At 39.5% G+C, this 27,244-nt stretch overlaps 1 protein-coding gene across 1 annotated transcript; it reads left to right on the top strand.

Annotated features, from left to right (window-relative positions):
• The first annotated feature begins 4,117 nt into the window (after positions 1–4,117).
• Positions 4,118–19,568, top strand: LOC112621454 (putative zinc finger protein 735). Its single transcript, XM_025380898.1, has 4 exons — positions 4,118–4,156; positions 10,306–10,432; positions 11,223–11,318; positions 18,592–19,568. The coding sequence occupies exons 1-4, from the start codon at positions 4,118–4,120 to the stop codon at positions 19,566–19,568; spliced, it is 1,239 nt and encodes a 412-aa protein (XP_025236683.1).
• Positions 19,569–27,244: the final 7,676 nt, after the last annotated feature.

Genomic DNA, 27,244 nt, shown 5'->3' with positions numbered 1-27,244 from the left:
TGGCTACAAGGTCAAGCTCCCGAAAACATAAAACAAGAGGGAAACTTTATCCGTTATTTTGTTGTTATTTGTTTCAGGGACTTCTTTTTTGTTTCTTTTTGTTTGTTTGTTTGTTTGTTTGAGACGGAATCTCTCCTTTCTCCCGGGCTGGAGTGCAGTGGTATGATCTCGGCTCACTGCATCCTCTGCCTCCCGAGTTCAAGCAATTCTCCCTGCCTCAGCCTCCTGAGTAGCTGAAACTACAGGGACCCACCACCACTCTGGCTAATTTTTATATTTTTAGTGGAGACGAGGTTTCACTATGTTGGCCAAACTAGTCTTGAACTCCTGACCTCAGGTGATCCACCTGCCTAGGCCTCCCAAAGTGCTGGGATTACTGGTGTGAGCCTCCATGCCCGGTCTGTTTCAGGGACTTCTGACCAGAAGTTTCAACATGTGATCTCTGGACAACATGGTAACCCATAGTAACAGAAAAGATAAGAAAGAGACAGAGAAAGAGAGAGAGAGAAAAGCATTGCCTATGGTGGAGCAGGAAAGGTGAGGAGCTCAGGAAAGTCAGAGAAAGACCCACGCATTGCAGTGAATCAAAAGTTTAGGTGATCGCTTGTTGGTTGTGAAAGAATCTTTTTCGGCAGTTCCATCTGCTCTCAAGTTTCCCACTTTAGGGAGGAAAAAGCTCCCCATGTTCCACGATCCTGTACTCACCTAATTTGGTCAGCCACAGCCATTAGCAAAAAGTGCAAGGTAGATTCATCCAAAGACAAGGCCAGGTGCAGTGGCTCATGCCTGTAATCCCAGCACTTTGGGAGGATGAGGTGGGTGGATCAGCTGAGGTCAGGAGTTTGAGATCAGCCTGGCCAACATTAAATCCCGTCTCTACTAAAAATACAAAAATTATCTGGGTGCGATGGCGGGCGCCTACAATCCCAGCTGCTCAGGAGGCTGAGGCAGGAGAATCGCTTGAACCTGGGAGGCGGAGGTTGCAGTGAGCCAAGATCTCACCATTGCACTCCAGCCTGGGTGACAGGAGTGAGACTCTGTCTCAAAACAAACGAACAAACATAAAACAAAAAAAACCACAAAGACAAAAGTGGTTAACATTCTATAATGCCAGATCTAATCTTAGCTGAGAGGGACTTTACTGAGAGGGGCCTCTAATCCCCTAAATCTTAGGAAAGACTCTAACCTTTCGAAGTTGCGCCTCAAACACAAGTTTTGTCAAGTGTTCTTGCCTTTTATTAAAAGGGACTTTTTATCTTATCTGTCTTAGGAGAAACTCTAACTCCACCCAATCTCATTCTTTACCCGGGTACGCCACCACTTACAAAGTTAGCCAATTAGTGATTCCGTCTGTTTCCTTTGGGTTGGGGGTTTCCTTAGTATCATCCCTTTGTGATTCACTGAAAAGAAGCTTCCAGAAATTGTCCCAATCCAGAACCGAAGAGTGGGTTCTTGGATCTCGTACAAGAAATAATTTAGAGCCAGGGGTGGTGGCTTCTGCCTGTAACTCCAGCAATTTGGGAGGCAGAGGCAGGAGAATCACTTGAGGTCAGGAGTTCGAGACCAGTCTGGCCAACAAGGTGAAACCCCATCTTTACTAAAAATACAAAAATTAGCCGGGCATAGTGGTGCGTGCCTGTAACCCCAGCTAATCCAGAGGTTGAGGCAGGAGAATCTCTTAAACCCAGGAGGCAGAGGTTACAGTGAGCCAAGAGGGCGCCACCACACTGCAGCCTGGGTGACAGAGTGGGGCTCTGTCTAAAAGAAAAAAAAAAAAAAAAAAAAGAAAGAATTTTGGGTAAGTCTGCAGTGCAAAGCAAAAACAAATTTATTAGGAAAGTAAAGGAATAAAAGAATAGCTACTCCGTAGGCAAAGCAGCAGTGTGGGCCGCTCAACTAAAGATACTTACAATTATTTCTTGATTATTTGCTAACCAAGGGGGGGATTATTAATGAGTTTTACAAGAAAGGGGTGGGCAATTCCCAAAATTGAGTGTTTCTCTTCTTTTTAGACCACGTAAGGTAACTTTCTGATGTTGCCATGGCATTCGTTAACTGTCTTGGCGCTGATAGGAATATCTTTCACATGATTATGCATTATAATTAGCGTGTAATGATCTGTGAGGACAATCAGAGGTCACTTTCATTCCCATCTTGGTTTCGGTGGATTTTTATGGCTTCTTTACTGCAAACTGCTTTATCAGCAAGGTCTTTGTGAACTGCCTCTTGTGCCAATCTGCTATTTACCCTGTGACTTAGAATGCCTGACCTCATGGAATAGGAGTCCCGTAGGTCTCAGCCCCATTTTACCCAGCACCTGTTCCAGATGCAGTTGCTCTGGTTCAAATGCCTCTGACATGGCCACAGAGTGCTGGAATGTGGCTGGTCTGAACTGCAATGTGCTGGAAAGGTAAAATACAAGGGTATATTCAAAGATTTAGCTTCAAAAATGTATATGTTTTATTAACCATTATATATTAATCACATAGTAAAATAATAATATTTTGGATATATTGGACTGATTAAATTGTTACAATCAATTCTACCTGTTATTCCACCTGTTTCTTTTTTATTTTGAGACAGAGTCGCTCTGTCGCCTGACTGGAGTGCTGTGGTGCGATCTCAGCTCCCTGCATTCTCTGCCTCCCGGGATCAAACAATTCTCCTGTCTCAGTCTCCCTAGTAGCTGGTATTGCAACTGCCTGTCACCATGTCCAGCTAATTTTTCTATTTTTGGTAGAGCTGGGATTTCGCCTTGTCAGCCAGGCTGGTCTCGAATCCCTGACCTCAGGTCTTTCACCATCTGGGCTTCTCAAAGCGCTGGGATTACAGGTGTGAGCCACTGGGCCCGGCCCCACCTTTTTCTTTTTACTTTTTAACATTTGGCTACTAGAAAATTCAAAATTTACATGTAGCTCATATTTTACTGCAGAGGATTGCCTCCTTTGTGAAATCTCAGGCTGCCTGCATGTATTAGTTCATTTTCACACTGCTATAAACAAATACCTCAGACTGAGTAATTTTTTTAAAGTGATTTAATTTAATCATAGTTCTACATGTCTGAGGAATCCTCAGGAAAATTACAATCATGACCATGACAGAAGGTGAAGGGAAAGCAAGGCACATCTTACTTGGTGGAAAAAGAGAGAACCGGGGATGGGGGCATGTGTGCGGGGGGAGATGCCACATTTTAAAGCCATCAGGTATCTTGAGAGCTCCCTTACTATCACAAGAACAGCATGAGGACAAGCCACCCCAGTGATCCAAGCACCTCCTACCCGGTCCCTGCCCTGACAGGTGGGAATTAGATGGAGTCTCGCTCTGTCGCCCAGGCTGGAGTGCAATGGTGCCATCTCAGCTCACTGCAACCTCCACCTCCTGGGTTCAAGCAATTCTCCTGCCACAGGCTACTGAGTAGCTGGGACTACAGGCGCTCGCCGCCACTCCTGGCTAATTTTTGTATTCTTAGTAGAGACAGGGTTTCACCATATTGGCCAGGCCGGTCTGGAACTCCGGAACTCGTGATCCGACCGCCTCGGCCTCCGGAAGTGCTGGGATTACAGGCGTGAGCCACCGCGCACAGACTGGAATTACAATTTGAGATTAGATTTCGGTGGAGCCACAGAGTCAAACTATATCACTGCAAAGGATCCGCAGCAAGGAAGGTCATAAAATCCGAAATTTTAAAATAATTGTCATTATATTATTTCAATATATGAATAACTATATTATATATCATTTATAAATGCATATGACGTTACACACAAGTTTAAATGCAAATATCCTCTGGTGTTGGCCTGGCTCGGATCAGGGAAGAAGCCCTGCCTGGAAAGAGAGCAGCTTAGGCTGTTTTTGCTTCATTCGGCCCAGTGTCTGATCAAATATTACGTCACTCAGGGCGTGACGGGTGGGGTCTGAAACCTTATCCAATCACGGACCGTATATTAGAAACTGTACAATCAGGCATGCAGCTGGAGAGAACAGGATGCCTCCCTAATTTTACCGGTCCTTTTGTGTTTCTCTGTATCCAGAGCTCCAGTTCTCTTCGCTGCTCTGCGTCCTCGCTCCTAGAGGTCAAGCCTCTGTGGCCTTGTGTCCTGCAGGCATCCGCAGATTTATGGCTAAAAGACCGGGACCCCCTGGAAGCCGAGAAATGGTGAGTGGTGGGTCTGTCATCGTGAGAGAGGAGTGGGGCCTGGTTGGAACCGGCTGAAAGTGGCTGTAGCGGGACCCAAACTTCCTCGCAGTCAGCTCCAGAGTCTGAGGACCCAACTCTTCCTTGGCCCAGTTCGGCTGTTAGCCTCCTCAAACCGTAAGATGCTGCCTGGGCCAGCGGCTGGGACCCTGGGAGTTCTGTCTTTCTCCTCTGCAGTGGCTTTGCCCTGGGCTGGAGTCCTCTCTGGGCAGCTCTGCACTCCCAGCGCAGATTGTACAGGGATGGGAAAGTCATTAGGGGAGAATCCAGACTGAGGGTGCAGGATTCATAATTGGTAAGAGCTGTAGTCCCTGGGGTCCCTAGTTCCTCATTTTTCCTTTTAGAAGTGTATGGGAGTCACAGTAAAAACATTAGAGAATTTAATCAAAGTGTGATTCAAGAGTCATAGAGCGGGCTGGGCGCGGTGACTCACACCTGTAATCCCAGTACTTTGGGAGGCCGAGGCGGGCAGATCACGAGGTCAGGAGTTCGAGACCAGCCTGACCAACATGGTGAAACCACATCTCTACTAAAAATACAAAAATTAGCTGTGTGTGGTGGCACGCGCCTGTAGTCCCAGCTACTTGGTAGTCTGAGACAGGAGAATCGCTTAAACCTGGGAGGCAGAGGTTGCAGTGAGGCGAGATGACCTCACTGCACTCCAGCCTGCACATCACAGCAAGACTCCATCTCAAAAAAAAAAAAAAAAAAAAAGAGAGAATCATAGAGCGCCCAGCTATGGCTTCTGGGTTGTGATCCATGGGAGAGACTTGAAGAAAAGTCTGTTATAAGTTGCACGATGAAGCAAACCAAATTCAATAATTGGTTTGGTACAGTTATTTAGTTTTTTTATTTGTAAGATCCAGGTGAAAATTTATTGGTTATGTCATCAGAGATTCATTGGCAGATTGTGGTTACCTAGGCCTGACTATTTTCTTCAAGATAGTAATTTCCAATAAATGCTTTTTTGTTTGTTTGTTTTGGAGGGGGAGTCTCGCTCAGTCCTCCAGGCTGGAGTGCAGTGGTGTAATCTCACCTCTTTACAACCTCTGCCTCCCGGGTTCAAATGATTGTCCTGCCTCAGCCTCCCGAGTAGCTGGAATTACAGATATGGGCCACGAGGCCCAACTAATTTTTGTATTTTTAGTAGAGACAGGATTTCACCATGTGGTCCAGGTTGGTCTCGAACTTTTGGCCTCAGATGATCTGCGATCTGCCTGCCTCAGCCTCCCAATGGGCTTGAGTTACAGGTGTGAGTCACTGCGCCTAATCGAATTTTTTTTCTTTTACCTTTTATTTTAGGTTCAGGAGTATATGTGCAAGTTTGTTATATAGGTAAAATCATATCATGAAGTTTTTGTGTACAGATTATATTATCACTCAGGTACTAAGCATAGTACTGAACAGATTTGTTTTCTGATTTTCTTCATCCTCTGACCCTCCACCCTGAACTGAGCTTCAGTGTCTGTTGTTCTCTTATTTGTGTCCACATGTTCTCGTTATTTTGCTCCCACTTACAAGTGAAAACATAAAGTTTTTTTATTTTCTGCTCCTGCACTAGTTTTCTAAAAATAAGTCTCCAGCTCCATTGACGTTGCGGCAAAGGACATGATGCTGTTCTTTGTTATAGCTGCATCATATTTCATGGTGTATACATACCACATTTTCTTTTTCCAGTCTACCATTGAAGACATACAGGTTTATTTCTGGTTTTTGCTATCGTGAATTGTTCTGTAATAAACATACGCATGAGTGTGTCTTCATGGTAGAATAACTTACATTTATTGGGTATATTCCCAATTGTGGGACTGGGAATGGTAATTCCGTTTTCAGGTTTTTGAAAAAATGCCAAACTGTTTTTCTCAATGCTTAAACACATTTATACTCTCACAAGCAGCGTATAAGCATTCCATTTCTCCGCAACCTCCCAAGCATCTGTTTGAGTTTTTTTGTTTTGTTTTTATTTGAATTATTTCTTTTTTCTTCATTAGCCTAGTGTTTTATCTATCTTATTGTTTTTACACAGAATCAACTTCCGGTTTCATCGACCTTTTTTGAGATGGAGTTTTGCTCTTTCACCCAGGCTGGAGTGCATGGCATGATCTCAGCTCACTGTAACCTCCACCTTCCATTTTCAAGCGATTCTCCTGGAATTACAGACATATGCCACCACGCCCAGCTAATTTTTGTATTTTTAGTAGAGACGGGGTTTCACCATGTTGGCCAGGCTGATCTCAAACTCCTGACCTCTTGATTTGCCCGCCTTGGACTCCGAAAGAGCTAGAATTCCAGGAGTGAGCCGCAGCACACGGCCCGTTGAACTTTTTATAGTTATTTAGTTCTCAACCTTCTCCATTTCAGTTCTGATTTTGGTTATGTCTTGACTTTTGCGATCCTTGAAGTTGGTTTGCTCTTTTGAAATTCTTTTAGTTGTAACATTAGATTTTTAAATTGAGATCTTTCTAACTTTTTGTTGTGGATGTTTAGTGATACACATTTTGTTCTTCACACTGCCTTAGCTGTAACCCTGAGATTCTGGTATGTTGTATTTAATCTCTAATTAGTTTCAAAAATTTTATTTCAGCCTTAATTTCATTATTTACAAAATATCCATTTGGAAGCTGATTATTCGATTTTTATGTAATTGTATCATTCCATATGCTTTTTGTATTGAATTATTACTCTATGTGTTTTCTTTTTAAAATTAATGATAGAGAAACATAAGAAGAAATAAAACTGCTGTGCTCTTAATCTAAATGCTGAAAATTATTCAACACTTAGTACCAGCTCCTGGGGTGGTATGAAAATTAAATGACAAAATGTATTATTCCCAGTACAGTGTTCTGTGACATGCTCCTGAGCACATAGTACCTGCTTAATAAACATTTTATTAGTACATGTGTACATGTTTCCCAGGTGCAGACTTACTCAGACATTGCTGCCTTCTGTTTTCTCTGTAAAGTTAAAAAACCCAACAAAAAATGTAGTATTTCAGGGTGGAGATTGGTTGTCTTTATTTGTACCAGAAGTATTTGTATTGTGACAAATGTGGCGGGTGTAAGGGACTCTTTGCTGTGCCTGCTTTCTCTCGCTAATGCTAATAATGTGTCTGGGAAAGCACAATCAGCATTTACAGGGGACTTGTTGAAAAAGCCCATTCCTGGACCCTTTTGGATCCTGCAGAATCACTTTGCATAAAGCAGGGCCGAGATTACCAAGTAACTTATACACTTGAGGGGTTCAAGATACATTCAGGAGAGTTTTTTTTTTTTTTTGAGACGGAGTCTCACTCTGCCGCCCAGGCTGGAGTGCAGTGGCCGGATCTCTGCTCACTGCAATCTCCGCCTCCCGGGTTCACGCCATTCTCCTGCCTCAGCCTCCCGAGTAGCTGGGACTACAGGCGCCCGCCACCGCGCCCGGCTAGTTTTTTGTATTTTTCAGTAGAGACGGGGTTTCACCATGTTAGCCAGGATGGTCTCGATCTCCTGACCTCGTGATCCGCCCGTCTCGGCCTCCCAAAGTGCTGGGATTACAGGCTTGAGCCACCGCGCCCGGCCAATTCAGGAGAGTTTAGTTCAACCTTCGCATCTGAGAAAGGCTGCACTGCCTGCCCTGTTTCTGTTTGGTAGGAAAAGGTCAGTGCAGTTCATGCTCCCATTACTGTAAAGAAGATTGCTGGTGTCTGATAGAGGAGGGCAGGGAAAAAGAAACTTATATTTTAATAGTTATGGAGAAGCTCATTGTTCTCCCATTGCTCTTAAATCTTTTCCGTTATAAACAACAAAAATGGGTGAGTGTTTTCTTCAAGTCTCGGTCTTTCTGCCCGTGGGTGTGTGTGGTGGTAGCAGGTGAATAGATTGTGCTTTAAAGGCATATTCTCAAGATGCGGGTTTGATATGTCCAGAGCATCTTATCTGAAAATACATTTCAGAGAAAGAGGAGGAAAAGAAAAAAATCACTTTTTTTCTCAGGTGAGCGTGTCTCAGATAAAGAGCGGTGTCCCCTCTGCCTTTTGGAATGCCATCTGTTCGGAACTTGCAGATTTTTACTTCTCTGCTCGTGCTGTTGATCCCTAATGAGTTTGTTTCAACTAATTTTTGTGATTTGTATGATAGTCAAGGGGTTCTGAAAAAAAATATTTTTTTCTATATTCCTTAGCGTTCTATACATTCTCTTCATCTTGGGTTCTTGTATGCCATGCAGAATTCTCACTACAAATTTATGACCTGCAATATTTAAAATGTTCCCATTGTAGCTGTTGAACATGAGAAGGTGTGGATACTCAAGATTTCTACTGGGGAAACACAGTTGTCTTCGGATATTAGTGAAAAGTGAAACATGTCCTGTTGAGGTTTCATCTGTGTGCTCTATTAATTCCATGCAGAACAGGATTTAGAACATGTTCATTTAAACAGAATAGCATTTGTTACCCAGAAAGTTCTGAAAAAACTATTAGGAGATACTTGCTCTCTAGGGTGCTAAACAAAGACTACTTAAAATTACTGTTAAAAATTACACGACAGGGAAGTTTTCTGCACCTTCAACTTTGCATAAAACTGATGTTTCTTTATAATTAAATTTAGGCCAGGCACGGTGGCCTTGTAATCTCAGCACTTTGGGAGGCCGAGGCAGGCAGATCACATGAGGTCAGGAGTTCGAGGCCAGCCTGGCCTACCTGATGAAACCCTGTCTCCTCTAAAAAAATACAACAATTAGCCAAGCATGGTGCCATGTGCCTATAATCCCAGCTACTCAGGAGGTTGAGGCAGGAGGATTGCTTGAACTCAGGAGGTGAATGTTGCAGTGACCTGTGATTGCATCACTGCACTCTAGGCTAGGTGACAGAGCAAGACTCTATCTCAAAAAAAAAAAAATATATATATATATATATATATTTAAATATATATGTATATATTTAAATACATATATATTTAAATTTAGTTACAATTTACTTTTCTGAGAGGTGAGAAATACCACAGCAATAATGTTGTGTCCTGTGTGCATCAGCACATAGTAAAAATGTGTCCTAATAAAGTTGATAACAATTTTATTCACTTGGTTCAAGAGCTCTATGACTTTTTATTCCACTGTTGAGTTAATTATTACTCTCTTAATTATTAAGTACACTTAGGAAATTTACTGGCTGAAGTGCATAAACCATCACATTTAATCTGGAAGCTGTCTTTTCTTTTTAGATGACTTTTGCATATGTTTGTCTTTTAAAAATGAAGGCTCTTATCTTTATTTACAGGTAAGAGAAATGGGAAAACCCAGACTCTGCCTCTTACTGGGTGTTTGACAAAATATTCTTATTAGGCTAGAAACATTGGTGAATTTGCTAAAAATTCAGAAATTCAGACTTTATCCCAAACCTCCTGAAATAAAATCTCACAAAATATTTAGTTTATTGCACATATTAAGACTTAAGAGGTACAGTCCAACTCATAATGACTGTTTAATCTGAGAAATATACACAACTTATTCTGTATGATGTAAATATAACACTCAAAAAATAGACATGTCCGGCCAGGCGAGGTGGCTCACACCTGCCATCCCAGCACTTTGGGAGGCCGAGGTAAGTGGATCATGTGAGGTCAGGAGTTCAAGACTTGCCTGGCCAACGTGGAGAAACCCTGTCTCTACTAAATATACAAAAATTAGCCAGGCATGATGGCCTGTGCCTATACTCCCAGCTACTCGGGAGACTGAGGCAGGAGAATCTATTGAACCCAAGAGGCAGAGGTTGCACTGAGCCAAGATCGTGCCACTGCACTCCCACCTGCGCAACAGAGTGAGACTCGGTCAAAAAAAGAGGAAGACAAGAAAAAAGAAGGACATGTCCATGTTGATGCTCTTAATTTTATAATTACAGAAAAGTATCAAAGCTACTATGGTATTGTGGATCTTATGCTCTCCTCTCTTCTCAGAGTTAGAGCATACTTCCATGTTAAAAATTATCTTATTGAACAATTTTAGTCACTCTTATAAGTGAGAACCACTGCTTTTTACTCTCTTTTTTAACTTGAGTCAAATAAAAATCTCTGCTTACGGCCATATGGTAAGTGTGTGTTCATGAGGGTTTTTTTTGTTTTTGTTTTTGTTTTTTTCAGGGACTGTTGACATTCAGAGACATAGCTATAGAATTCTCTCTGGCGGAATGGCAATGCCTGGATCGTGCTCAGCGGAATTTATATAGAGATGTGATGTTAGAGAACTACAGAAACCTGGTCTCCCTGGGTAAGGAAAACTTCAATACACAATTCCTAATATATTGCCTTTCTCTCTTTTCTAAGATGATTTTGGTAATTTCTGCTTTGCATGAATGAATTTTAGCTCTCCAATTTTAAGAAAATCTTGGGGATTCATTGGTGTAGAACAAATTCTTCAAGATGTTTTATCTTGACCTGAACTTTTCCCTTTCCTGAGCTTATGTATCTTTTGCTCTAGGTTAGTGGCAATTCCAAAAACGTCTTGGCGTAAAATAGCGCTGCCCACGCCTTAGAATTCAGTTGCCACCAACATTTTTTGATTCAGTAGTACTGAGTAGTGAAATTAAGGACTTACAAATTTAAAATATTTTCTAAACGTTTAGAAAGTTCTGTTATGAGTCAATATTAATTTTCTAGAATTTTCTATTATATCCTCTTTACTGAGCATAATACTAGTTTGGTAATTAAAGAATTCAGCAAGATTTATATGACCAGGCTCACACCTGTAATCCCAGCACTTTGGGAGGCCGAGGCGGGCAGATCACGAGGTCAGGAGTTCAAGACCAGGCTGGCCAATATGGTGAAACTCTGTCTCTACTAAAAATACAAAGGTTAGCTGGACATGGTGATGCATGCCTATAGTCCCAGCTACTTGGGAGGCTGAGGGAGAAGAATTGTTTGCACCTGGGAAGTGGAGGTTGCAGTGAGCTGAGATCATGCCACTGCATGCCAGCCTGAGTGACAGAGTGAGACTCCATTTCAATAAATAAATAAATAAATAAATAAGATTTATGTAAATTTTTTTCTTAATAAAACAGGTATTACTGTCCCTAAGCTAGACTTGATCACCTGTCTGGAGCAAAATAAAGAGCCCCAGAATATGAAGAGAAGTGAGATGGTAGCCAAACACCCAGGTAGGTGAGAGCAAATGAAGAAGATGACACGGATGAGCTGTCCACAAGTCAAGGAGGTAGCCAGTCTTTAAAATGTGATCTGCAGAGCTGTGCTTTGATGGAAAGAGTTTCTGAGAATCTCCAGTCTTTTTTTTTTTTTTTTTTTTGCTCACATTGGGACACCTTCTGCCCCATACTGTTAAATTCTCTACGGATTCTACTTTCACTTCAATAATCTTTCTTCAAGTTCACAGCGTGAGCCAAAGTTTTCTTTATGGCTTATCAGGGACTGCGCAAACTGACTACTTTGCCATTGCTTTTGGGGACACACTAATATCTGCATATTTTTGAGAAACTCTATGTTAAACCATTAAAAAAAATTTTTTTGCATCGTGTCTAAAATGCATGAGAATAGTAATTTCTGTTTCATTGGTGGTTGTCCATTTTTCTGTACATGCCATTCTGTTTTTATTACTATAGCCTTGAAATATACTTTAAAATTTTTTACAAATTTTTTATTTTTTAATTTTTATATATTTATTTATTTATTTAGAGGGTGGGTTATGATACTTGCTGTAGGGCGATATGCAAGCAGAGTACCTCATGTCTTCATTTTACTGTGTTGCATATTTTAGATATAGATTCATAAATGATATTGCTGTATTATATAATAATTTCATTTTTAAGTATTTGAAGAACATTCGTGATATTTTTTATGATGGCTGCATCTTTTTTCTCATCAACAGCTTACATAGGTTTCCATTTCTTTACATCATCAACATGGTGTTTTTTAAAAAATTATAGTGGCCATCCTAATTGATGTAAGGTAATTTTGTTTTGTATTGTGGTTTTATTTTGCATTTTTCTATAAATTATTAGTTTTGTGCAACCTTTCAAATACTTCTTCCCATTTGTATATCTTTTTATTAAAATTTAGCTTAATCATTTGTCCATTTCTTTTTTTTTTTTTTTTTGAGACAGAGTTTTGCTCTTGTTGCCTAAGCTGGAGTGCAATGGGGTGATTTTGGCTCACAGCAACCTCTGCCTCCCAGATTCAAATGATTCTCCTGCCTCAGTCTCCTGAGCAGCTGAGATCAGGGATATGCCACCATGCCCAGCTAATTTTGTATTTTTAGTAGAGGTGGATTTCGCCATGTTGGTCAGACTGGTCTCGAATTACTGACCTCAGGTGATCTGCCCACCTCAGCCTCCCAAAGTTCTGGGATTACATGAGTGAGCCACCGTACCCGGTTCATTTGTGCATTTCTAAATCAGGTGATTCAATTATTGTTGTCTACTTCTAGGAGTTGTTTATGTATTTTCAATATTAAGCCTTATCACATGTGATTTTCAAATATTGTCATCTGTTTCTTGGATGACACTGTCACTCTATTTAATGTTTTATTTGATTGCAGAAATTTTGAAGTTTAGCCCAGTTAAATTTTTCTGTTCTTCTCTTTGTTGCTCAGGCATTTGATGGCGTATCTAAGAAAATGGTGCCAAGACCAATGTCATGTCTTTCCACTATATTTTTTTCTAAGAGTTTCATTAGTTTTTTTTTAGTCTAAGTATTTTGTTTAAAATACTTTTTGTATGTGGTGCAATTGAAGCATCCAACTTCATTTTTTCAATGTAGATATCCGGTTTTCAACATTAACTGTTGAAGGGATTATATTTTCTCCATTGTCTGCTCATGGCAACCTTGCGGCAAATTATTTGGTCATACACAGAAGAGTTCATTGCTGGGCTCCCTGTTTTGATCTATCATGACTTTTATCTGTCTTTGTGTGAATACCACATAGTTATTGTTATTGCAGCTTTTTATTATGTTTTGAAATTATCAAGTATAAAGCCTCTGTTTTTCATGTGTGTTTCTCTAGATATAGTTCATACTAAACTTTAAAAATTTTAGGTCAGGTGCAGTGGCTCACGCCTGTAATCCCAGCACTTTGGGAGGCCAAGGCAAGCAGATCATGAGGTCAGATTGAGATCATCCTGGCTAACATGGTGAAAACCCATTTCTACTAAAAAATACAAAAAATTAGCCAGGCATAGTGGTGGGCACCTATAGTCCCAGCTACTTGGGAGGCTGAGGCAGGAGAATGGCGTGAACCCAGGAGGCGGAACTTGCAGTGAGCAAGACTGCACTCCAGCCTGAGCGACAGAGTGACTGCATCTCAAAAAAAAAAAAAAAAGTTAAAACAATATCTCAGTAATAAATACACTTTTGGAATTTTAATATAGATTATATTGAATTTGTTCACCACTGTGGGATATATTGACATCTTAACAAATTAAGTTGTCACTTAAATATGTTGAGCCTTGAGCAAAAATATTAAATTAGGTTATATTAAATTATTTGACCCTGTGCAAGAATACATTGAAGAATGTGTTTATTTCCGTATATTTTTGATTTGCAGGTTTTACTTTTTTTCTTTTTAGTTTTATTGAGCTTTGGTTAGAAAACATACACTGTATGATTTTGCTCTTCTTAAACTTTTTTTTTTTGACACAAGGTTTCTCACTCTGTTGCCCAGACTGTAGTACAGCAGCACAGTTTTGGCTCATCACAGCCTCAACCTCTTGGACTCAAGTAATCATTCCACCTTTGCCTCCTGAGTGGTTTGCACTACAGACCTACCCCAACATGCCCAGCTAATTTTTAATTGTTTGTAGAGACAGGATCTCACTGTGTCCCGAGGCTGGTATCAAACTTCTTGCCCCAAGTGATCCTTCCACCTTGACCTCCCAAAGTACTGGGATTACACCTGTGAGCCACTGCACGTGGCTGATCTTTTTAAATTTACTAAGACTTACCTGTTCTAACAGAATTCACCATGTGCAAATAAGAATATTGCGTATCCACTTGTTTTGACTGGAGAGTTCTGTACATGTCTGTTTAGCCTATTTGGTTTGTGATATGGTGTAGGTGCTCTCAAAATCTCAAGTTGAAATGTAATCTCCAATGTTGGATGTGGTGCCTAATGAGAGGTGTTTGCATTATGGAGACAAATCCCTCAGAATGACTTGGCACAATCATAGAGTTCTCATGCTATTAATTCACTTGAAAGCTCGTTGCTTAAAGGAACCTGGTTCCTCCAACTCAAACTCACATCATCTTTCACCATGTGACATGTTTGTTTCTTTTTTGCCATCCGCTATAATTGTACGCTTCCTCATATCGTCACCAGAAGCAGATGCCGGCATATACTTCTTGTACAGTCTACTGAACTGTGAACCAAAGAAATTTTTTTCATTATAAATTACCTAGTCTCAGGTTATTTTCCATAACAATGTAAAATGAATTCATACACAGTATGATGTTCTTCAGGTTTTCTGTTTTTTAATTGATTTTTATTTAAATTTTTTTATTATTGAAAGTGAGGGCAAAAACTGGAAGCATTCCCATTGAAAACTGGCACAAGACAGGGATGCCGTCTCTCACCACTCCAATTCAACATAGTGTTGGAAGTTCTGGCTAGGGCAATCAGGCAAGAGAAAGAAATAAAGGTATTCAATTAGGAAAAGAAGAAGTCAAATTGTCCCTGTTTGCAGATGACATGATTGTATGTTTAGAAAACCCCATCGTGTCAGCCCAAAATCTCCTTAAGCTGATAAGCAACTTCAGCGAAGTCTCAGGATACAACATCAATGTACAAAAATCACAAGCATTCTTATACACCAGTAACAGACAAACAGAGAGCCAAATCATGAATGAACTCTCATTCACAATAGCTTCAAAGAGAATAAAATACCTAGGAATCCCACTTACAAGGGATATAAAGGACCTCTTCAAGGAGAACTACAAACCACTGCTCAGTGAAATAAAAGAGGACACAAACAAATGGAAGAACATACCATGCTCATGGATAGGAAGAATCAATATCGTGAAAATGGCCATACTGCCCAAGGTAATTTATAGATTCAGTGCCATCCCCATTAAGCTACCAATGAGTTTCTTCACAGAATTGGAAAAAACTGCTTTAGAGTTCATATGGAACCAAAAAAGAGCCCACATTGCCAAGACAATCCTAAGCCAAAAGAACAAAGCTGGAGGCATCACACTACCTGACTTCAAACTATACTACAAGGCTACAGTAACCAAAACAGCATGGTACTGATACCAAAACAGAGATATAGACCAATGGAACACAACAGAGCCCTCAGAAATAATACCACACATCTACAGTCATCTGATCTTTGACAAACCTGAGAGAAACAAGAAATGGGGAAAGGATTCCCTATTTAATAAATGGTGCTGGGAAAATTGGCTAGCCATAAGTAGAAAGCTGAAACTGGATCCTTTCCTTACTCCTTACACGAAAATTAATTCAAGATGGAGTAGAGACTTAAATGTTAGACCTAAAACCATAAAAACCCTAGAAGAAAACCTAGGGAATACCATTCAGGACATAGTCATGGGCAAGGACTTCATGACTAAAACACCAAAAGCAATGGCAACAAAAGCCAAAATTGACAAATGGGATCTAATTAAACTAAAGAGCTTCTGCACAGCAAAAGAAACTACCATCAGAGTGAACAGGCAACCTACAGAATGGGAGAAAATTTTTGCAATGTACTCATCTGACAAAGGGCTAATATCCAGAACCTACAAAGAACTCAAACAAGTTTACAAGAAAAAAAACAAACAACCCCATCAAAAAGTGGGCAAAGGATATGAACAGACACTTCTCAAAAGAAGACATTCATACAGCCAACAGACACATGAAAAAGTGCTCATCATCACTCGCCATCAGAGAAATGCAATTCAAAACCACAATGAGATACCATCTCACACCAGTTAGAATGGCAATCATTAAAAAATCAGGAAACAACAGGTGCTGGAGAGGATGTGGAGAAATAGGAACACTTTAACTCTGTTAGTGGGACTGTACACTAGTTCAACCATTGTAGAAAACAGTGTGGCGATTCCTCAAGGATCTAGAACTAGAAATACCATTTGATCCAGCCATCCCATTACTGGGGATATACCCAAAGGATTATAAATCATTCTGCTATAAAGACACATGCACGCATATGTTTATTGCGGCACTATTCACAATAGCGAAGACTTGGAATCAACCCAAATGTCCATCAGTGACAGACTGGATTAAGAAAATGTGGCACATATACACCATGGAATACTATGCAGCCATATAAAAGGATGAATTCGTGTCCTTTGTAGGGACATGGTTGCAGCTGGAAACCATCATTCTCAGCAAACTATTGCAAGAACAGAAAACCAAATACAGCATGTTCTCACTCATAGGTGGGAATTGAACAATGAGATCACTTGGACACAGGAAGGGGAACATCACATACCAGGGCCTATTGTGGGGAGGGGGAAGGGAGGAGGGATAGCATTTGGAGATATACCTAATGTAAATGAGGAGTTAATGGGTGCAGCACACCAACATGGCACATGTATACATATGTAACAAACCTGCACGTTGTGGACATGTATCCTAGAACTTAAGTATAGTAATTAAAAAAAAGAAAGAAAGTGAGGTCTTAATGTTTGTAATTTTATGTTGTTATTTTATTTCTTGCTACATTTTTATCAATATTTGCTTTATGTATTTTGAGGCCCTGATGTTATCGATGCATATACATATAGATAGACATAATAGTTATAGATTCCTAGTAAATGGACTCATTTTACCATTATGTAATATCAGACTTTGTCTCATGCTAGTAATGGACTCATTTTCTTTTGTGTGTCCATAAAGAGTTTTTCTTTGTGCTACACTGGAGATTTTATAAAACCTCTTAATGTTACAATAGTACATTTTAAACTGGTAAAAAAAAAAAGACTTCAGTTGCATAGAAAAATTTGTCCTCATATCTACCCTATACTTCTTACTGATGTTGATAATTATATCTTTTTTATGTTTTATGATTATTTTTATGCTTACATCTTTCAAATTTTAAAGAATAACTAAAAATGTTTTCTGTACCATCACAATAATGCCACAGAAGTTTATTTTTTGTGTATGCATATGTTTTTCAGAAAGTTATGTATTTTCGTATTTTTTGTTCCCATTATATTATTTTAAGTGGAAAGACCTCTTTTCAGCATTTTATTTAGGGCACATGCAGTGCTTATATGCTTTTCCGGCATTTGTTTATTCTGGAAGATCTTTATTTTTTCTTTATTTTGTAGTATATTTTTGCTGGTTGTATTTTCACCATGAATATTTTTTTCAGCACTTTGACCATTTTACACAGTTCTTTTCTAACCGGCAAGGTTTCTGTTGACAAATTCACTGGTTGTCTTGGAGAACTAGGCTTATAAATAATACCTCACTTTTATCTTGCAGCTCCCAAGATTATCTTCTGGTTTGTGACTTTTGAACTTTGCTTAAATATGTGTTATGGATCTTTTTGTGTATATCCTACTTTGTTTGTTTAACTTCTTCATTTTTTACATTACTTTTTTCTTACTTTTAAACTATTTCATTTTCTTTTCTACCTCCACAAATGTTTATTTTTATTATTCCAAGCCTTTTGTTGACATTCTCATTTATCTGATATCTGGTTTTCCATTTTTTCTCATTGAGCAAAATATGGATTTTCTTAAATTTTAAAAATTAAAATATACATCTTTATTTTTATAGTTGCTGTTAGAAAATTTTGATTTTTTTTATTGGACCATGTTGCCCAAATATTTTGTATACATTGTAATCTTTGGTTGAGATTTAGACATTAACATAAAACTACATTTCACAGTCTTTATAATGCAGCTCTTTCTTGGCATAGCCTGAAACCAATTGTCTTGAGTAGGGGTTCTGGGAGTTTCCCAAACATGTTCTCAGGATGTGTCTTGTGTGCAATTTTGTATTTATTTTTCAGTTAAAAGGCTTCTTCATATTTCTCCTTACTGGTCAGTAACTACTTTCTACACCTATTTTCTGTCTATGGTAGGGCAGTCTTTCTGCTGTTGTAACACTTTTGATCTCAGAAGACTTAAAGCTGTCATTAAACGATGTTCTTCTATCGGGGATGAGGAAGGGCTGTGTTGGGTAAATGTAGCTGACTTTTCTTTTCACTCTATATGGTTCTTGACATTGTGCTCACATGGTGCACACACTTACTTTATTTATAAATTTCCAACAAAGGTATTTTGATCACTATGATTTTGTTACATTTATATGTCTATGAAGTAATTATGACCTGTGGTATTTTGATATACTATTTTGCTAATGTACCTTGAATACTTTTATATATTTGATTTGTGCAGTGTATTTATCTGAGTCTGGTAAGTGAAGTAACTTGTGATTTTTATGTTTTTCAGTTACGTGTTCTCATTTCAACCAAGACCTTCAGCCTGAGCAGGGCATAAAAGATTCACTCCAGAAAGTAGTATCAAGAACATATGGAAAATGTGGACATGAGAATTTACAATTAAAAAAATGTTGTCAAAAAGGGGATGAGTGTGAGGTGCACGAAGAAGGTTATAATGAAGTTAACCAACATTTGTCAAATACCCAAAACAAAATATTTCAGACTCATAAATGTGTCAAAGTCTTAGATAAATTTTCAAATTCCAATAGACTTAATACAAGATATACTAGAAAGAAACATTTGAAATGTGAAAAATATGGCAAATCATTTTGCATGCTCTCACAACTAAATCAACATCAGCTAATTCATACTATGGAGAAGTCCTACAAATGTGAAGAATGTGACAAATCCTTTAACCACTCCTCAAACTGTACTACACATAAAAGAATTCTTACTGGAGAGAAACCCTACAGATGTGAGGAATGTGGCAAGGCCTTTAGCTGGTCCTCAAACCTTACTAGACATAAGAGAATTCACACCGGAGAGAAACCCTACACATGTGAAGAATGTGGCCAAGCCTTTAGGCGCTCCTCAACATTTACTAACCACAAGAGAATTCATACTGGAGAGAGACCCTACACATGTGAAGAATGTGGCAAAGCCTTTAGTGTATCCGCAGCCCTCACTTACCACAAAAGAGTTCATACTGGAGAAAAACCCTACACATGTGAAGAATGTGGCAAAGCCTTTAACTGCTCTTCGACCCTTAAGACACATAAGATAATTCATACTGGAGAGAAACCCTACACATGTGAAGAATGTGGCAAAGCCTTTAGCTGCTCCTCAACCGTTAAGGCACATAAGAGAATTCATACTGGAGAGAAACCATACAAATGTGAAGAATGTGACAAAGCTTTTAAGTGGCATTCAAGTCTTGCTAAACATAAGATAATTCATACTGGAGAGAAACTCTACAAATGTGAATAGTGTGGCAAAGTCCATCCCTCAGGCCTTATAATACATAAAATAATTTATACTAAAAAAAAAGCACTACAAGTGTAGGGAATGTGGCCAAGTCTTTATCTAGGTCCAAACCTTAATTGTACATAAGGGAATTCAAATTGTGAAAAATCTTATAAATGTATAAAAATGTAACAAAGCCTTTAACCAACTCTCAAACCATAATGAATCTAAGATAATTTATTTAAAAACAGATGGAGTCTCAGTTTGTCACCCAGGCTGGAGTGCAGTGGCATGATCTCAGTTCACTGCAATCTCCACCTCCTGGGTCCAAGTGATTCTTCTGCCTCAGCCTGCCAAGTAGCAGCGACTACAGGCACTTGCCACTATGCCTGGCTAATTTCTGTATTTTTAGTAGAGATAGGGTTTCACCATGTTGGCCAGGCTGGTCTTGAACTCCTGACCTCAGGTGATCCACTCACCTTGGCATCCCAAAGTGCTGGGGTTATAGCTGGGGATCACCACACCTGGCCTGCCAGTGGTTTAAACTGCAAATAAGTTGAAGAATTTTGTTCTCATAATTCAAATTTGTATTCTTTTTTACCCTATTTAGATTTTTTTTAAAAATGTGTGGGTAGATAGTGTGTATACACATACTGAGACCAGTTCAGTTGGGGAGACCCTAACCCAGTGGTACTAGAGGAATTAAAGACACAAACACAGAAATATAGGGGTGTGAAGTGGGAAATCACAGATCTCACAGCCTTCAGAGCTGAGAGCCTCGCATATTTATTAACAGCAAGCCAGTCATTAGCATTGTTTCTATAGATATTAAATTAACTAAAAGTATCCCTTATGGGAAATGAAGGGATCAGCCAAATTAAAGGAATAGGTTGGACTAGTTAACTGCAGCAGGAGCATGTCCTTAAGGCACAGATTGCTCATGCTACTGTTTGTGGCTTAAGAATGTCTTTAAGCTGTTTTCCGCTCTGGGTGGGCCAGGTGTTCTTTGCCTTCATTCTGGTAAACCCACAACCTTCCAGCATGGGCTTTATGGCTATCATGAACATGTCACAGTGCTGCAGATATTTGATGGCCATTTTTGGGGCCAGTTTATGGCCAGATTTTATGGGGCTTGTTCCCAACATACACACTTACAGCATATGTGAGACATTTTAATGCAGGCATACACTATTTAATTATCACAACAGAGTAAATGAGATATTCCTCACCTCAAGCATGTATTTATTGAACAATCCCATTATACAGTTTTAGTTATTTCAATATGTGCAATTGAATTATTATTAACCACAGGGTCATTTTATGATCATAAAAATTACATAAGTATAATTAATATCAATACATTTCTGAGTCTTTATTAAATTTTTTAAAAACTTGTTTTATATGTATTTTTGTACATGTGGCCTCTCTGCTAACAAACAAAAACAGACTTTTAGTTTTTATTTACATAGAGTTACACATACAAATATATTTCTCTAAGGATATATCAGCCAGGCACAGTGGCTCATGCTGTAATCTCAGCACTTTGGGAGGCTGAGTGGGGCAGATAATTTGAGGTCAGGAGTTCAAGACCAGCCTGGTCAAAATGGTGAAACCCCATCTTTACTAAAAATACAATAAATTAGCTGGATGTGCTGGTGTGTGCCTGTATTTCCAGCTACTAGGGAGGCTGAGGCAGGAGAATCACTTGATCCTGGGAGGCAGAGGTTGCAGTGAGCTGAGATGCCACCACTGCACTACAGCCTGGATGACAGAGCAGGACACCGTTTAAAAAAAAAAAAAGATATACCTTAGGTGTAAGAAAGTTATGTAGCAAGTGAGTGTGTTTGTGTGTGAGTTTGTATGCATTTTCAGAACAGAAGAACAATATTGAAACAAAAAAGATTATTTTAATAAGGTGGATAATTAACGACAAACCTGGAAACCTCAGAAATCCTCAAAAAAATAAATCTATATTTTGTGCCTGGTATTGAATTCATTACTGTAAAATCATATCCCACGCAAATCTTATCTCAAATTGTAATCCCCACGTGTCAAGGGAGGGACTTGGTGGGAGGTGATTGGAACATGGGGGTAATTTTCCCCCATGCTGTTCTCATGATTGTAAGTGAGTTCTCAAAAGATCTAATGGTTTTATAAGTGGTTGTGTTTTCTGCTCTCTCTCTCCTGCTGCCTAGTGAAGCCTATTTGCTTCTTTACCTTCCACCATAATTGCAGGTTTCCTGAGACCTCCCAGCCATGCAGAACCGTGAGTAAATTAAACGTCCTTTCTGTATAAATTACCCATTCTCTGATATTATCTTTATAGTGATGTGAAAACAGACTAATACAGAAAATTAATACTGGGAGTTTGGGGCACGGCTATAAAGATAATTGAAAATGTGGAAGTGACTTTGGAAATGGGTAATAGGCAGAGGTTGAAACAGTTTAGAGAGCTCAGAAAAAGACAGAAAAATGTGGGAAAGTTTGGAACTTCCTAGAGACTTGTTGAATGCTTTTGACCAAAATGTTAATAGTGATATAGATGATAATGTCCAGGCTGAGGTCATCTCCGATGGAGATGAGAAACTTATGTTTAAAGTGGAAGCAGAACATAAAAGTTTGGAAAGTTTGCAGCCTGATCATGAGGTGGAATATAAAACCCCATTTTTTGGAAAGAAATTCAAGCCACTGCAGAAATTTGCAAAAGTAAAGAAAAGCCAAATGTTGACAGCCAAGACAATGGGGAAAATGTCTTCAGGTCATGTCAAAGATTTGAGGCAGGTCCTTCCATCACAAGCCAGGAGCCCTAGGAGGAAACAATGGTTTCATGGTCAAGGCCCAGGGCCCCATTACTCTATGAAGCCTTGGGACTTGGTGCCCTGCATCCCAGCCCCTCCAGATCCAGCTGTGGCTAAAAGGGGCCAACGTACAGCTTGGGTTATTTCTTCAGAAAGTGCAATCCTCAAGCCTTGGTGGCTTCCATGTGGTGTTGGGCATGCAAGTGCACATAAGACAAGAGTTGAGCTCTAGGAACCTTTGCCTAGATTTCAGAGGATGGATAAAAATACCTGGATGTTCAGGCAGAAGTCTTCTACAGGGGCAGAGCCCTCATGGAGAACCTGTAATAGGGCAATGCAGAGGGGAAATGTGGGGTTGGAGCCCTCATGCAGAGTCCCCACTGAAGTTGCCTACTAGAGTTGTGAGAAGTCTACTATACTGTAGACCCCAGAATGACAGATCCCCCATGAGCTTGCACTGTGCACCTGGAAAAGCCACAGGCACTCAATTCCAGTCCATGAAGGAGCTGCCCAAGGCCATGAGGGTCCACCCTTTGCATCAGCATGCCCCACATGTGAGACATGGAGTCAAATGAGAACATCTCAGAGCTTTAAGACTTAATAACTGCCCCGTTGGAATTCAAACTTGCATGGGGCCTGTAGCTCTTTGGTTTTGGCCATTTTCTCCCATTTGAAATGGCAGAATTTATCTAATGCCTGTAACCCCATTGTATCTGGGACGTTTCTAACTTGCTTTTGATTTACAGGCTCATAGGTACTTGCCTTGCCTCAGATGAGACTTTGGAGTTAGACTTTTGGGTTAATGCTAATTAAGTTAAGACTTTGGGGGATTCTTGGGAAAGCATGTTTGGTAAAAAGGGCATGAAATTTGGAAGGGGCCATGGGTGGAATGATACTCATGGTGTTCTCATGATAATGAATGAGTTCTCATGAGATCGGATGGTTTTTTAAGTGGTCATTATTCCTGCTCTTCTTCACTTAGTGAAAAAGATACCTGCTTCTCCTTCACCTTCTGCCATTATTGTAAGGTTCCCAGCCATGCTGAACTGTGAGTCAAATTAACCTTTTTTCTTTAAAATTTACCTAGTCTTGGGTGTGTCCTTATAGCAGTGTGAGAATGGACTAACAGACACAGTTACTTAATAACAAAGGTATCATTATTATCTTTAATTTACAAAGAAAGAAATCTATTCAGGTGGGTAGGCAAAATTCTCAGGTGACCCTCAGGTTCCCACTTCAGTGCACACCTGCTGTGTATCCTTTTCTCTTTAGTGTGACAAAATGTGTGACTGCATTGGGACATTATTCATGTAATTATGTTACTAATGTATTGGCTTCCTGTTTATCATAACAGAGATTATCTTGATTAAACTAAACTTAATCAGAGGTGTTTTTAACAGAAAGAGCACATCGTGGAAAAACACCCCTGCTTCCCTGAAATTAATCAAACTTCTTGGTAAGCGATGCTGTAAGCTGTTTATTGTGGTCACATGGCAAGGTATATATTTGTATATTGTCTCCATTTCTGCCTTCAACATGTTGCTTTCAGTAGAGAGAATAGGAGGATCACATGGCAGAGGAAAAAGAAGGGATCTCATTAATGCAAGAAATAATCACCCCTCATCTGGGACAGCTTAAGAAAAACAGAGACCAGAACATGACCACATCAATGGGAAACAAAGGCAACTTGGTTGAAAGGGTTCACTGGCATTATGAAGCCATGTCTACACAGCCGAAGTAAATGATCAGCCTCTGGGATACCAATAGTCTACCAACACGGCTGAATTCATTCTCATTCTGATTAAGTTAGCATTCTGCACCATTCTGGTAACTCGGTTTTACATAATTCATGACAAAAATACCATCAGGGTGTGGTGGCTCACGCCTGTTATCCCAGCACTTTGGGAGGCGAGGCGGGTGGATCACCTGAAATTGTGAGTTCGAGACCAGACATACCAACATGGAAAAACCCCATCTCTACTAAAAATACAAAATTAACAGGGCATGGTGGCGCATGCCTGTAATCCCAGCTAGTCAAGAGGCTGAGGCAGGAGAATCGCTGGGAGAACCCGGGAGGCAGAGGTTGCGATGAGCTGAGATCGTGCTATTGCACTCCATCTTGGGCAACGAGAGTGAAGCTCCATCTCCCTCCCACCAAAAAAAAAAAGGAAAAGAAAAATACCATGTAGACCAGTGAGTACTATCCTAGAATTGAACTTATCATGAAAAAGCATAGCCAATTCTTTAATTTCAACATTGGAAAATGTTGAAAAAATAATGAATTCATTAATAATAATCTGACTTTCTAATTTTAGAGTATTCTACCATTCTGTAATACAATATTGACCTTTGATCACCTTAACATGAATATTTCTTGAATACGTATATTTTTATGTAGTTTCTCTTTTAGATTAAGACACTTAGAGCAAACAATTAGAGAAAACATTTGAAATAAAATAAAAGTCATCAGATCCACTTATTTAAATGGCTTGGCGTAATTGGCTCTTTGAAAGACGCAAAGACAAGATTTTGGCTTAGCCCAATTATTAAGTCCTTGACCTTTTGAAATCTAATATCCTGGCTAAAAAATTAGGAGGGAATATTTTTTAGGTGGCTGCCTAGAGTGTCCAAGGCAATATGAGAAGAATTTTAAAAATTAAGCAAGAAAATGCATACTACATACACACATTACTCTTCTCTGCTTTGCTTTAACATTGAAAGATTGGAAATTGCAAATCTAGTCCCTCAATTTAGGGAAAATTAACAAAAGATTCATGCTTCAGCTGTGCAAGTTATTGTATGAAACTTATAGGTAACAGATGAGTTTATCTGCAAAAAACAAAATAGTATGACTAGATTCAGTAACTATCTAGCCATGCAAATGATAGATCAATTAGGTTAAGATCCTAACAGGTGCATGTAGAAAGCATTTATGTGCAATCTCTCTATTGTCTTTGTCCAGGTATGAGAGTTATTACCTTACCTGTGTTTTGGGACCAGGTATATGTCCCGTTTGAAATCTGGGCAATATTATGACCCTCCCCCAAACACCTTTTTCTGTCTCCTTACAGAGATACCAATTTTTCCTGAATGACTCAGAGTGAATACTGGGAACTGAGAATGCTCAGTGTTCAGAGTTGATTACCCAGAACAGAGTTAACACATTTCTTCGATATTATGAAGACATTTTATGAATCTTACTCTGCCTCAGAAAGACATTTTTTTTTTTTCTTGAGACGGAGTTTCCCTCTTGTTGCCCAGGCTGGAGTTCAATGGCACTATCTTGGCTCTACTCAACTCTGCCTCCTGGGTTCAAGCCAGTCTCCTGCCTCAGCCTCCCCAGTAGTATATGAAAGAGATCTGTTTCATATAATGTAAATATACTTAAAAGTACTAAACATAGAGCTTAAGTATATAACTTTAAAATGTTTAAGATGGTAATTATATGTTTTTAATCACAAATATTTACATCTTTCAAAAAATAGTTACATTTATAAAAAATTACTTCACATAACAATTGTTTTTCTCACACAATAACATATATTCACACAATAAATAGATGGTAATTTTAGACTGTCTTTCTGACTACTCATCCAGACAATAAAACACTGACAACCACACGAGAAAAGAAATAAACAAGATAATTAATAAACAAAATGGGACAATATTTACACAGGCAAATATCACATAAGTAACTTTTATAGGCAATAGAAATGTCTGACTTGTGGAGCTGGGCAGGGTGGCTCACGCCTGGAATCCCAGCACGTTGGGAGGTCGAGGAGGGCAGATCACGAGGTCAGGCATTCGAGACCAGCCTGGCCAGCATGATGAAACCCCGTCTTTACTAAAAATACAAAAAATTAGTCGGGCGTGGTGGTGCGCGCCTGTAGTGCCAGCTACTCGGGAGGCTGAGGCAGAATTTCTTGAACCGGGGAGGCAGAGTTTGCAGTGAGCCTGGCACCTGCCACTACACTCCAGCCTGGGCGACAGAGTGAGACTCCATCTCAAAAAAAAGAAAAAAGAAATATCTAACTTATGCTTGTTTTTAAAAATTTTCCCCAAGTGAAACCCAGTGATTTATATTTGAGTTAAACACCACATTTTTTTTTTTAGATGGAAGTTCACTCTTGTTGCCCAGGCTGGAGAGCAATGGCATGATCTTGGCTCACCGCAACTTCCGCCTCCCGGGTTCAAATGATTCTCCTGCCTCAGTCTTCCAAGTAGCTGGGATTACAGGCATGTGCCACCATGCCTGGCTAATTTCGTATTTTTAGTAAAGACGGGGTTTCTCCATGTTGGTCAGGCTGGTCTCAAACTCCTGACCTCAGGTGATCCACCTGCCTCGGCCTCCCAAAGTGCTGGAGTTACAGGTGTGAGTCACCTCACCCGGCCCTCTTAAACACCACATTTTTATAAATAATTCAGAGTGAAAAATTATCATCCAAATCATAAATGTAAGGTTAAAAACAAAATACAATTAAATAATCAAAAGTAACCTATATGAAAAAACCATGAAGTAAAATGGAGTTAAAAACAAAAATAAAACATGTTGAAATACTGAATATTAGCATAGATGTATCAGAATATAATTTTTTAAATAACTACAGTTTTCAAATGTGACTATGAACTTATGAAAATCTGGCATTTAAAATTATTGGCATGCAATGTATAGCAGTAAAATTTCACAAAAAAATATATTAGAAGAATTAGTAAAAGTCTAATGAAAATAGAACCTTTTTTTTTTTTTTTTTTTTTTTTTGAGACGGAGTCTCGCTCTGTCGCCCAGGCTGGAGTGCAGTGACCGGATCTCAGCTCACTGCAAGCTCCGCCTCCCGGGTTTACGCCATTCTCCTGCCTCAGCCTCCCGAGTAGCTGGGACTACAGGCGCCCGCCACCTCGCCC

The sequence above is a fragment of the Theropithecus gelada genome, chromosome 3, assembly GCF_003255815.1.
Source record: "Theropithecus gelada isolate Dixy chromosome 3, Tgel_1.0, whole genome shotgun sequence".
Lineage (NCBI taxonomy): Eukaryota > Metazoa > Chordata > Mammalia > Primates > Cercopithecidae > Theropithecus > Theropithecus gelada.
This window is presented reverse-complemented; position numbering and strand designations above follow the sequence as displayed.